The 13,607-nt window shown below is 37.9% G+C and overlaps 1 protein-coding gene across 8 annotated transcripts in view; it reads left to right on the top strand.

Moving 5' to 3' along the window:
* The window catches only part of dscam (DS cell adhesion molecule), a 445,521-nt gene that overhangs the window by 326,457 nt on the left and 105,457 nt on the right, over positions 1-13,607 (top strand). For all 8 annotated transcript variants that reach the window (XR_010004224.1, XM_008107492.2, XM_008107491.2 and 5 more), the window contains 3 exons: positions 1,621-1,788; positions 6,958-7,028; positions 8,086-8,326. Coding sequence is in view for 7 of the 8 variants with exons in the window: in XM_008107492.2 (XP_008105699.1) it covers positions 1,621-1,788; positions 6,958-7,028; positions 8,086-8,326 (480 nt within the window). In the remaining variant the exon portion in view is untranslated. The remainder of the gene's footprint in view (positions 1-1,620; positions 1,789-6,957; positions 7,029-8,085; positions 8,327-13,607) is intronic.

Raw genomic sequence — 13,607 nt, 5'->3', positions numbered from 1 at the left:
AGAGTAAGATTCCCTCCTGGGAAACGGAGGCGAGGAATGCCCAAGGTCTGTTTTACTGAATTCTTGAGGACAAACATCAACATCCGGCAGGTGAAAGGACTCCGGCTCTTGTTGAACCGGCGAAAACCCCATGTTTTCATCTTCATCTGCCACGATAGCACTAGGAACAGGACTACAAGGCCCATGAGGCATCACAGATATCCTGTCAAAAGTGAAGCTTGGTTGACTGTGGTGCTGTTTATGGGAACAAAAAACAGTTAAAGGACCCTTGTGCTGATTCTTGTGAAAGTAACTATGGTACAGTTAGGGTTTTTTGTTTTGTTTTTGTTTGTTTGTTTTTTTGCTGGAAAGCGCCTGAAATATGCAGACATTGTGCTATGAAATCCAATCACTGTGGGACACAATTGAACTAAATTAAAGTTTAAAACCATCACCTATTGACATCTTATGCAAATGGCACCCATTATGCATTTATAGTCTAATTATGGGAACTCTTGGGGGAAGCAGACATCTGTTACAAGATGATCTTGGGTAGGTAATGACTGAAAGTATGAGACATACTAAGAGGCATGGCCTTTGACAAGTCAAAAGCACTGCATCTTTCTTTTCCCATTCTGTTTATCTCTTCTTCCTCCTTTTGTTTGAGCATTCAGTCAGAAATCTTGACACCAGTCAAAGCTGAGCAGTGGAGCCTCAACTGAGGAAAAGGGGTAAAGAAAGGGAAGGTTAAGCAAACAGCCTGTTCATTGGCATCTTTACATGGTTCTTTTGGATGCAGGGGGCGGAGAGGGGTGAAACTTTTTCTTTTTTAGCAAATCATGAAGAGTAGTTCCATAATACAAAATCATTTAGAATCAGGCTCCATCAATAAACTTCAGTGGACTCTCAAGACAGATAAACTTCAGTGGATAAACTTCAATGGAGATTTGGTTAATCAATTAAAATTCATGAATATGCTAGGTTTAAAAACTGAACAATTTCAGGGAGAGTGGAACCCCTAACTCCCCCCCCCCCAGCTTGGCTACAGCCCTGCCTGGATAGCCACCTGAAAGATGGGTGCCCACTTTTCAGGGATGATTAAGCAGTGGATTCTTACATGAGCAAGGGATAACTTACATTCCAATTCTAAACTTTTTTGATTCCTCCCTGGCAGCTGATCCCCATACTTCTACTGTCTTCAGATAGACTCTGCTCCAGATGCAGCCATTACCAGCTATGTCAGGAAGGAAGCAGCAGAAACAGGAAGTTCAGCTCATACTCTCTGACCAGAGCTGTGGACAGCCCTCCTGTAAATATCTTCAGAAATGAATGCCACTTGAGATCCAGTTTGTGGGTCACCTCTCACCCATATAAGCCAAAGCTATGAATTTTGATTTGTGAATTTATCTGAGGTCTCTATATAGTCTACATGTGTCATTACACAATAGTATGCTGGATTTTGTTGACAATGAAAGTTGAGAATCTGCTTTCCGTGTTGCATTTGAGTACATTTTAAATAATAAAGAAAACATTGTTGTCTGCATTTAAAAAAATCTATATTGCCTGTCTTTGAAACATGGCGTTTGCTGTATTGCTTCTTGAAAAAATAAATTAAAATAAATTATTTCTTCATTTCAATAGACTCCTGGGATTCAGTCCAAAGAACCAAAGATGTTTCCCCACAACTGAACCAGGCTACTATCATTGATCTCCATGCTTCCTCCACTTACAACATCCGCATGTATGCAAAAAATCGTATTGGCAAGAGTGAGGCCAGCAATGAACTCACCATTACCACAGATGAAGCAGGTATGTTCTACAAAAACTATAGTCAATTCTGATGTTAATTGTTTTTTTCACTGTCGGTTATCTGCACTTTTGGCAATTTTGAACAAACCAGTACTATGCCAGTTAATTTCAAAGAAGTTTTACATTACACATCACTATAATTAGTGCTCTTCGTTTATGAAGTGTCCTTAAATGCTTTGATTTAAAAGCTATTAAAAGCTATTAAATTCATAGATAAAAAGGCACAAAGTAAAAAAAAACTCACAGAAACACTAGATGGATTACAAGTTTGTCTTTTGATGTATTTTGTGTCCTCTACAATATTCTTACTGCCTTCTTCATTCCAGGAACAGTTCCTGTCAGCTGGCAACTTGGCAAACATGTATTTTGCAAACATTGTATTTTCCAGTTCTTTCAATCCTAACTAAATGCTATCTAAAACTGCAGTCATTTCTTTGTTCCTGATTTGTATACTGAGTGGTATGGAACCACATAACATCTAGATGCATGCATCCTCTTTTAATACCGTGTCATGGGACAAATATTCTATGTGTGGAACCATACAACATGGAGCAGATGCCTAAAAGGACTATGTGGTAGCTAGCCAGAGAAGCAGTATTGATTTATTTTCTACATTTCTATATCATCCAGAATAGGGAACAAATAGATATCAAAAATTATTATATTCAAGACTAATAAAATAAAATGTAAAATATAAAATAAATTATCCATGGGATCATCTAGTGACAAACAGCCACCCAGTAAGAATGGGAACGGATGCACTGACATAGAACCACTGAACCTGATGAAGGGGGCAACTGGAAAAACCTGGCAGAATAAAAAAAAATCTCACTTTTGCAATCTGGAAATGTCAATGGAGAATAAAACACACATTGCCAAGTGTTAGAAAGACAGTGCAAGGACAAGGCTGGTCAATCTGGAGAGGGTATTTTAGAGGGATTACCACTAAAAATAGAAGGTTTTATGGTTTTATCTTTGTTTTTATCTTAACTTTTATCATTGCTAACAATGTTATTTTAGTGTTTAATGCCACTTTACGTCTCATACATAGTACTGGGGGGTTTTTGTTTTTTGTTTTTAAAAAGCTCACCTTTTAAAAGCTGTATTTTAATGTCTAACTGTATGACTTATTCGTGTCCTACTGGTTTTGGGGAACCCAGGGTGGTGCAGTGGGTTAAATCATTGAGCTGCTGAACTTGCTGACTGAAAGGTCGGCGGTTTGAATCTGGGGACTGGGGTGAGCTCCCGCTGTTAGCCCCAGCTTCTGACTTGACCACGGTGGTGCATGCATTAGTTACCTCTAGACTGGACTACTGTAATGCGCTCTACGTGGGGCTTCCCTTGAAGACGGCCCGGAAGTTACAGCTGGTCCAACGTTCGGCCGCCAGACTAATAACGGGGGCGAGTTACAGGGAGAGATCTACTCCCCTGTTCAAGGAGCTCCACTGGCTGCCGTTCATCTTCCGGTCCCAATTCAAGGTGCAGACCATCATTTATAAAGCCCTAAACGGTTTGGGACCCGCCTACCTTCGTGACCGTATCTCCTATCATAAACCTGCCCGACCTCTCCGATCATCGGGGGAGGCCCTCCTGTCGCCACTACCTATATCTCAGGCTCGCCTTGTAGGAACAAGGGAGAGGGCCTTCTCTGCGGTGGCCCCTCGCTTGTGGAACTCGCTGCCCATTGAAATCAGGCAAGCCCCCACCCTTTTAGCCTTCAGGAAAGATTTAAAAACATGGCTCTTCCGGTGTGCTTTCGGAGAGTAAATGTTCTATGCTACTCCCCCCCGATATTTATCCTCTAGACTGGTTCACTATCTGATGTCCCGTCCCTCGAGGTTTTATTCTGATCCCTTTCTCACCCAGAGTTTTAATTTTTAATCTAGTTTTTAAATGTAGTATTCATGCGGCCCGCTCGTGTTATATTGCTGTTTTGATCTTATGTTGTACTGTTTTATTTTATGTAATGTATTATTTAATTGTATTATGTTATGGTCTATTGTATTGTCTTGGGCATGGCCCCATGTAAGCCGCCCCGAGTCCCCGTTGGGGAGATGGTGGCGGGGTATAAATAAAGTTTTATTATTATTATTATTATTCTGCCAACCTAGCAGTTCGGAAATATGCAAATGTGAGTAGTTCAAGAGGTACCACTCTAGGTACTCCATGACTTTCGAGGTGTCTACAGACAATGTCAGCTCTTTGGCTTAGAAATGGAGATGAGCACCAACCACCAGAATTGGACACAACTAGACTTAATTTCAAGGGGAAAGCTTTACCTTTACTTTACTACTGCTTCTTTTAATGCTGGTCATTGACCAAAATAAAAGAAAACTCTATTCACGTCTTTTTAAAAATCCTCCTCTCACTCACAGAAGCCCCCTCCCTTCCCTCACAATGATGCCTGTTCTGTAATTAACTCCTTCCAAAAATTCAAACATTACGTGGTGCCATTTCATAAAGTTTTCTCTGACACAGTTCCTCCTTCATATAAAGTGACCCAAAACAATTTGGGCCTTTTATGATTTGGATAAATGCCAGGAAAATGTGTTAAGTAGAGATCAGTGCAGATGTCAGAGTACTTGAATTATATAATTATATTGGCCAGTCCCTCAGTAGTCCCTATCCATGCCTGATTTCCACCTTACCAAGCACCAGCTCATCCTTTCCCAGACTTTTGAATGGTGTGAGATAACTTGCATAAATATGTGTGTGGCAGTGCTGCACTGTACTGCACAGTGGCATTTTGGGCCTTCTTTTGCCAATCTCCATGCCTGTTTTCAGAAAGTTCCCGTGAGTAGTAGCATGAAACCTGCCACTGTTGTCCTTCCCTGACCCCCTTGCTGTCATTGCTTGCTCTCTGTCTCACTCTGAGTGCAACAGTTGGCCAGATGTCAATGCTAGAAATGTTGTTCAGTCCACCCATGTAGACAAATGCACCAGTAGGATAGGAAACTTCTCAGCCATTGTGCATTTAGGCCAGACATTGGGGATTTGGCTAAAGCAGCAAGAAGGGCTTCCTAGAATTGGGTTGGGTGAGAAGTAGTGGACTGGCCCTGGTACTCCACCACTCAAGATGGCCACCCTGGCAGCTGCGTGGGCTAGTCCCTGCTCTCACTCACAATTGTGCACACTTACTGAATGCGCTGAAAATTATTTTTCTTCCATAACCACTAGTGTTTCTCACTGACAGGTTTTCTTTAACTGAAAATTAACATGTCAGCATAATCAACTGACCTTAATTTGCAGATTAGCTTCTCCATTAATAATGTGCAACCTGAACGTCACGTTATATTCTGTGCTATGTGGCCTAGTTTTTAGACAAGTGACCCTTTCTTTTGCTCTTATTACAAAGCCATCCATTCTGAGTGAAAGGTCAATTATAAGGAGCCACAATCAAAAGCTGCAGATTTATTGTGGGTGAAACCAGAGAAAAGAAGGCCAGGGCTTAGCCCGTGCCCATTCACTATCTGTATATACATAGACTCATAGAGATCTTGATAATCAACTGGGAATACATTCAAGAAGCATAGAAGTGCCACCATTTGTCACTGTTTATTTTAGTTCATTGTTTTTACCTCGGGCATATTAAATGAGTATGGATTCCCAAACATCTGAGAGAAGCCTGAGGGTAGAGCACATAATGAAGACTTTACACAAATGACAACATTAAATATTAAACAGAAAGGAGAGAAGGGGAGGGAAACCACATTGCTGAAGGTGTGTATTGTCATACACTATTGAGGCTTCAGGCTACTATCATCTGGGTTGCAGCAGGAGGAGGAGAATTATGGCATATAGACTGCCCTTTCACTAGCATTTCTTACTTTTTTCTCATCCTTTACAATGTTTAATAGCAGGCCATAAAAGTTTCAGTGTCTCACAAAGCAGAGCAAACATTTTGTTTAAACCTAGGCTGGATCTACACTGCCCTATTTCCCAAGATCTGATCCCAGATTATTATTTTTTAACTGGATTATATGAATCTACACTGCCATATAGTCTGAGATAATCTGATAATTTTGGAGCAGATCCTGGGATATAGGGCAGTGTAGAAAGGGCCTTAAAGGCTAATGTCAGAAGTATATTTATTTATTGAATTTATTTTCCATTTTCCTCTCAAAGTGACCCGCTAACATAGGAGTAAGCATACTGAATTCAGTGGTCATTTCTTCTAAGTTGGCACTGTATGAACAATTTCTATAAAATTCTGGATTTTGATGTTATGGAACAGATCCAGATGGGATTGCAAAGCATTATGAAAAAATGGAATAGAACACTTTTACAGCATTTTACATTTTACATAATGCATTCATGGGCGTGGTACTTGCATACTTGTATTGACAAAGTCACTTTCAAGCAAAGTTCCTATAAAATAAAGGACTAGAACATGATATCATATTCATGCTGGCTATAAATTGATAGGAGGGGTGTAGCTAAATGGAGGAGGAAGTGAAGGGATTGTCCCAACAGTAAGAACCTTCCTTCCAATGAAATTTTCTTGTAGCCCCCAATTTTGTAGCATTGCACAATGGGAATTATTAACACCAAGAAATCATCTTTGTCACTTACTTAGTCACTTTGCCTGTCAATTTTCTTGGGATGCATGAGCTATATTTCTAAATGTGTGGCTGAAAGTTTAGGTTCCTTCCATTAAAAAAAATTGACCTTAATCTTAAATGCAGCTCCTCTCTTTTCCAACTCTGTCTTTAGGGTTTCCCTGCCCACTGGGTCAAACCAACAATTCATAGGGGTTACATTAATTCTGAGGTTAACGCAGTGGGAAACCTTTTCTATGGAAGTTAGCATCCTATGTCAGGATTAGAAATCACACAGAGAGCATACTCAAACAGAAAAGGCTTTACACTGCAGAAGCTCACTCCATTATGCATAAGGTGGAGTCAACAATAACGTATAAGAAAAAATATTCATACGATCCACATTCTCATTAATGCTATTATAATTAAGGGGAACGATGCCCAAATAAGCCCAATGATGTTTATTCTTCATGATTCTTGGTTGCTCTGTGTACTTTCATCTTGGCAACAGTTATTTTTTATATACCAGTCCTTTATAGAGTTTTTGAATACTGAGCAATGTATTGGTTTTTTGGTATTGTTTTGAAGAGAAGTGCTTAATATACCGATTTGTCTGTTTGCTTCTTACCAGCTCCTGATGGACCACCTCAAGATGTTCAGCTTGAGCCCATATCTTCACAAAGCATTCGGGTAACCTGGAAGGTAAATAAGATACATTGTGAGGGGGGAAATATCTCTTATACCTTTCTTTGGGATGTATATCACAGTGTTACTGAGGAAGGAGCCCACAAGGCCAAACAAATAAGAGAAACATAATTTGATGGATTTATACATACAATGCTAGTGGCTAAATTTTCAAAAATTACTTTGCAAGCAAATGTAATTGTGTGCCAAATTAAATTCACATGCAATTATATGTGCCTGTGATTGTGTTCTTTTGAACATCATATTACCAGAAATGCAGCTGCAGTGTAGAAATAAATGAATTGCTGAATTTTAGGTTACCTCTTATAAAACCATGGCGTGAATCAGTATGTCCTAAGAGAAAACAGCATTTTTTTTAAAATGAAGCTTCTGCACTATAACACACATCTAGGTGAATACACATCTATAGAAGTTAATCTTTAGACAGCTATGTAAATGTAAAACATTCCAATAGAAATCATACATCCAGTCCTGCATTTTTATCCATGTTGCTCCCTAATAGTACATATTATAATACATTTTGGATTTCTAGGTAACAGATGTGGTCCAACCATTAAATCACACTGGATCTCTCTGGCCCAATATCTTTCTGAAAATTAGAGTTTGAGCTAGGAAGTAAGATTTTTGACTTATTGAATAGTGATGGGATTTGGGAAGTGCTGTATCTAGTAGTCATATCCAAAAGAGAAACCCGCAACAAGCATTTTAAACAATCCTGAATAGCAAAGCTTCAAAGAGAACCAAAACTTGATGAAAGAAGTTCTAAATTTGAAAACCAGATTTACAAACACCATAAGATATAATCAATATTGAGGAAACTGGCCTTCCTTGCTGCTATTCGGAGAACTCTGATTGCATATGATAACAAAAAGGCTACAAGGATCATTTTATGTTTCTAATTGCAGCTGTACTTTGAAAGACTTTCTTTTGCCCTCTGAGCCATTGATCTAGAACTTAGTACTGTTTCAATACACAGCTTTAAGAGTGTGAACTTGCTCTCGGCTTCTAATTTATAACTGTAATGTTATATTACGTACAACTTATATTTTTTTAGGCTCCAAAGAAACATTTGCAAAATGGAATTATTCGTGGATACCAGATTGGTTATCGAGAATACAGTGCAGGGGGCAATTTTCAGTTCAACATCATCAGCATTGATACCACCGGGGACAATGAAGTTTACACTTTAGATAACCTGAAAAAATTTACGCAATATGGCATGGTGGTGCAGGCATGTAATCGAGCAGGCATAGGACCATCATCTCAGGAAATTATCACAACAACTCTTGAGGATGGTAGGTGCACATGTTGTATTTCAAAGCAGGGTGAGATTGCATGATGTCATACGTTGATATTTTATATTTTCACAACATGTGTTTGCATTCCTTTCCAGCATATGTGAGGTAGCCTGACTTTTTCTGTAGGAAGACATGGATGAATTTGGCAATTTCATTTTTTTTCTTCCATTCAAATTGCTTCAATCTTAAGGTCTTTGTTTTGTGTTGATGACAGCATTTTTGAATTTTGGCAACATTAAAAAATAAATTTTTAAAAAATACTTATTTCTGGAATATCACAATTTATTAGAGTTATAGATTTAGAAAAAATTCTAGAATACCTTAAGACATGACTTATAAAGGACATGGAAAGAGCTGGAGTAGTAAGACTAAAATATTAGGTAAAGTGTCTACAAAAGAAGTTTTAAAAGAAATGTTTAAACAGAGTGGAATAATTTGGTATAATGTACTACAGTTGGACTCATGGACTAACAATTGGATAAAGCAACACAAGAAATGCAGACAATTAACAGAATTTGAAAAATTAATAATACAATTAAAGCAGAATTTTACAGATGAAGTAACAAAATAATTAATAGGTAGAATTTATTAAATAATGATAGAAAGTGATTCAATATAATTCAGAACAAAAATAAATGGTAAAGGGACTTAGGAATCAATATTTCAGAGGAGGAATGGTTAAAAATTTGGAAACAAAGAATTATGAAAAATATGTCCATGAGAATTAAAGAGAATTGTTACAAAACAATTTGGAGATGATACATGACTCCAATGATACTAAGTTATTATAATAGAAACTATCTATATAATTGTTGGAGTTGCAGTAAGGGACCTGGGACTTATATACATTTATGGTGGGCATGTAAAAAGATTAAAAAATGGGAAAAAGTATTTGTTGAACTTAATGACATGCTATTGATTAATCTATAAAAAAAATCCTAATATAGCACTTCTACTAACTTTTGGAGATAGAAGATTAAAATAGCAAGATGAAGAATAATAATTTTTTGTTACTGTTTTAAGATACTAGATATTATGAATATGGACTATCTAACACAACACCTCAAAAGAAGCCAGGGTTTACCAAAAAAATCAGCAGACTGGACTTTACTGAAAGAACACCTTAAATAAAACAAGAAGAAATCTAGATTATCAACAATAAGAATAATATGATTATATGGGTGGAGGTTTTGTTTTAAAGAAAAGAAAGGTATCTTTCTAGGACATTTTTTCTCTTTTTCAAACCCCGATGCAAAGGATCGGAAGTTGATAATTTTCCCCTTACCTCCCACTGGGCTGTTTTTCCTTATTTTTTTTTTCTTCTTTTCCCTCGCCTCGCTTTGTAATACTCTCTTACTTTTTTCCTACTTTCCTTTATCATTTATGTTCCCCCACTTTCAATGTAAGGGAAAAAAATGTGCAGAATGTTTACTATATATGTACAAGTGGTTTGGGGTTTTATTCTGTTGTCCTTTTATTGTTTTTTTTTTATAACCTTCAATAAAAATATTTTTTTAAAAAAAAGATTAGTTATAGCCAAAAAATGAAAAGAAAATTATGATTACAAAATTGCTGATGGGCCAAAGAGGCATGGAATATCGCAATAAACAATAAACTGACTTATGAAATAAAATGCAAAAAGGGATTAATGAAAATAAATGATTTTGAGGCAATAAGGGGTGATTTCCTAGAATATATATTTTTCAAAGAAAAACGAATAAAACCAAATCAATATATATACTGTATTAGCATTTTGGAGAAGAGGTCAATATAAGAATCCTTCATATTAAGGATGAATAAATATCCCATGGGTGGTGTGTGCACGTAGAGATTAAATGTACAAAAATATTATTAATTGTTTAACTTATTTATTGTATGTTTTGTGTTAGTGTTAGCTGTGTGGGATTTGTATAATATATTTATTATGAATAAATTTTTAAAAAGGAAATTCTTACTGAAGCCTAGTGATGTTGAAATATTTTTAAAATAGAAGCTATATTACCTTGAAGGCTAGTACATTTCTTTAAAAGAGATATTTACAATTTTAACCTTAGTGCAGCTAGGTCTCTGTACTGCCATGAAAGCACCACCTCCAAGTCTGCCAAAATTGCCCTCAAATATTCTTATATTACTATTAGTTGGCCATTAGCCTGATTGACTTCTTTGAATCAGTCTTTAATACTTCTGCTCTATTCTATGTAATATCAAATGTTGTAGATTCTATTCAAAAAACTGTGTTGCTGAATTTGGTCTTGACTGCAATGCAGACACAGGAGGGATCTGAGATTTCACATTTTTGGTGTCATGGACAGAATCTTAAAGCTCTAAAAGTTATTTGACCTCTTCATCCATGGATGGAATTGGTGGATTCTGGGAATATTTTGTATCTGTGTATCATAAGCACTACACTCAAGCAGCATGTGTCACTGAGATGCATTTCTAATCTCATTAAATCCAGGGACATATCCCGACCATACTCTAATACTAGTACTCCTAATTGGCTAGCATTAGAGCACCAGCTGAATGCCTTCTCTCCTACTTAACTTCTTAGCATGGGGAAGGAGGGCACATAGTAAAGGCAGGCTTTATTAGCTAGTATGTCTCACTAAAAGGAAGCTCTTTTGTGGGGAAATAGAGGAGGAGCAATTCACCTTCAGGAGTGCTTCTGGGAGGTAGTTGAACTACGTAATGGAGTTCAGTCTTGAAAGTGCTGATTCAGATTTGGTAATGGGATTCCATTGTAGTTTGCTGGGAGGAGCACCTTTCAAAAAGGTGGCAAGGACCTACAGGAAGATGTGTTCAGACCCTCTGGGGCTGGATTAGATATACAGGCCAAACACTCCCTCCTTTGCTACATATGTACCTGGATGCCGTTCTCCTTATTCAGAGTCTCCTTGATCTCTGACCATCATTCTCTATTGGGGTCCTGGGCTAGTCCAGCCAGTTATAATGTGATGACTTACCATAAAATTACCATTAAATTACCTTTGACATCTTTCTAGGCTATTGAGATCAGTTGTATATTAGCAATGCCTTTTTAAAGCAATGTTAGAGAGCCATCTTGTGGGAAAGGAGGATTAATCCATCTGCTAATGGAATTATAGGAAAATGCACTAGGAAAATATGACCATACAGGATAAATTGTCAGTTTTTTTTTTAAAAAAAGTGAGAGCTTTCTTAACATAATTGTTAAGTAATATCAGCTGAGATGAGACCCTATGTATATGCATTTCATAATAGAAGGCTTCTAAGTTGGAGTTCTTTAAATTAGGCTGCATAGAATGTTGATGCTCTTTGCCAATGTGTACTGGCTTTTCAGAGAAAACTGATACTGCTGATATTGTAGAATCTTTGAGAGTAACTGAAAAAAGAAGGGAATAGCAAAATTTCTCAAAGTCACATAAACTTAAGTTTACTTCCTCCATGTATCTGATGAAATAGACTCAGCCTGTGAAAACTTATGCAACCAACATCTTTGTGACAGTTAGTCTCAGAGGTATTACCCTTTGCATACTGATCCAGACAAATATGGCTGTGACTTTGAATGAATCTGCAGGGCATTCTTGGAAACATGTTTTAGGTACAGTAGAGTCTCAATTATCCAACATAAACGAGCCGGCAGAATGTTGGATAAGCAAATATGTTGGATAATAAGGAGAGATTAAGGAGAAGCCTATTAAACATCAAATTAGGTTATGATTTTACAAATTAAGCACCAAAACACCATGTTATACAACAAATCTGGCAGAAAAAGTAGTTCAATACGCAGTAATGCTACGTAGTAATTACTGTATTTACGAATTTCGCACCAAAATATCATGATATATTGAAAACATTGACTACAAAAATGTGTTGGATAATCCAGAACGTTGGATAAGCGAGTGTTTGATAAGTGAGACTCTACTGTATAAAAATGAAGAGCTGACTTTAGATTGTGAAAGGTTTACAAATATGTGTCATTGTGGAAATGAAAGGCCCATCTACACTGCCAGAAAATGCAGTGTAGATGGCACATTAGCCTGCGGTGTTCAGATGGAGTAACTCAGGGTCAACCGTTTAAGGTTGTTTACACCCAGGTTAAGAAAAATACCTACAAATATCCAGATCTTCCTTGAAGATCCAGATCTTTGCAAATATCAAGTCTGTAAAGATAGACACCTGGTATCACCATATGTGACCCCAGTTGGCATCCACACAGCTGTCCTGGGCTCCGTGGATATAGGCTGTCTGGGAGGTGGGGTGGCAGTGCCACCCTTCCCTTCCTGCACCCCGTTTCCCCCACAAAACATGGATAAAGCATCCTTACTGTTACAGGAGGCTGGTCTGCTGCCCTATGCTTTGTCCTATGTCAATACTTGGAAAAATAAAGATTTACCATCCATATGTATAGACACATGAAATATGAAACACACATGGCTGCAAATACAGACAGTCCCCACATTATGAACAAGATAGGTTTTGTAGGTTTATTCTTAAGTATATATACACATGGGGGCCCCTGGTGGCACAGTGTGTTAAAGTGCTGAGCTGCTGAACTTGCAGACCAAAAGGTCCTAGGTTCAAATCCCGGGAGCAGAATGAGCGCCTGCTGTTAGCCCCAGCTCCTGCCAACCTAGCAGTTCGAAAACATGCAAATGTGAGTAGTTCAGTAGGTACCGCTCCGGCGGGAAGGTAACTGCACTCCATGCAGTCATGCTGGCCACATGACCTGGGGATGTCTATGGACAACGCCGGCTCTTCGGCTTAGAAATAGAGATGAGCACCAACCCCCAGAGTCGGTCACGACTGGACTTAACGTCAGGGAAAACCTTTACCTACCTTTACCTATATACACACACACACAGTATAAAGCTTTGGACAGCATAAGGAAGGGTTAACACCCAGATTTTATCTTACTTTCTGTCCCTGTGAGAATTAGCCTATTGTGGATATAAGGATTGGTGATAAAGCTTCAGTGAAGACACTTCTTCCCCATGATCTCTTTCAGGAGTGAATTTCCCTCACTTCCTGTTGTCCCACCCCCACTCTTTACTATGAGTCCTTTGTAATTCAGATGTTTGTAACTCAGGGACTGCCTGTAGTCTATATATGTAATAATAATAATAATAATTAATAATTTTTATTTCTTGCCCAACTCTCCTCACGGCTTGAGGCGGGTTACAACATTGCTAAAACAACCATTCATCTACAAACATTTAAAATATACATATTAAAACATATTTCCACAAAATACATATTCCAACAACACGTTTTATTGATTAGCCCATCGGCCGTATAA

The sequence above is a fragment of the Anolis carolinensis genome, chromosome 3, assembly GCF_035594765.1.
Source record: "Anolis carolinensis isolate JA03-04 chromosome 3, rAnoCar3.1.pri, whole genome shotgun sequence".
NCBI lineage: Eukaryota > Metazoa > Chordata > Lepidosauria > Squamata > Dactyloidae > Anolis > Anolis carolinensis.
This window is presented reverse-complemented; position numbering and strand designations above follow the sequence as displayed.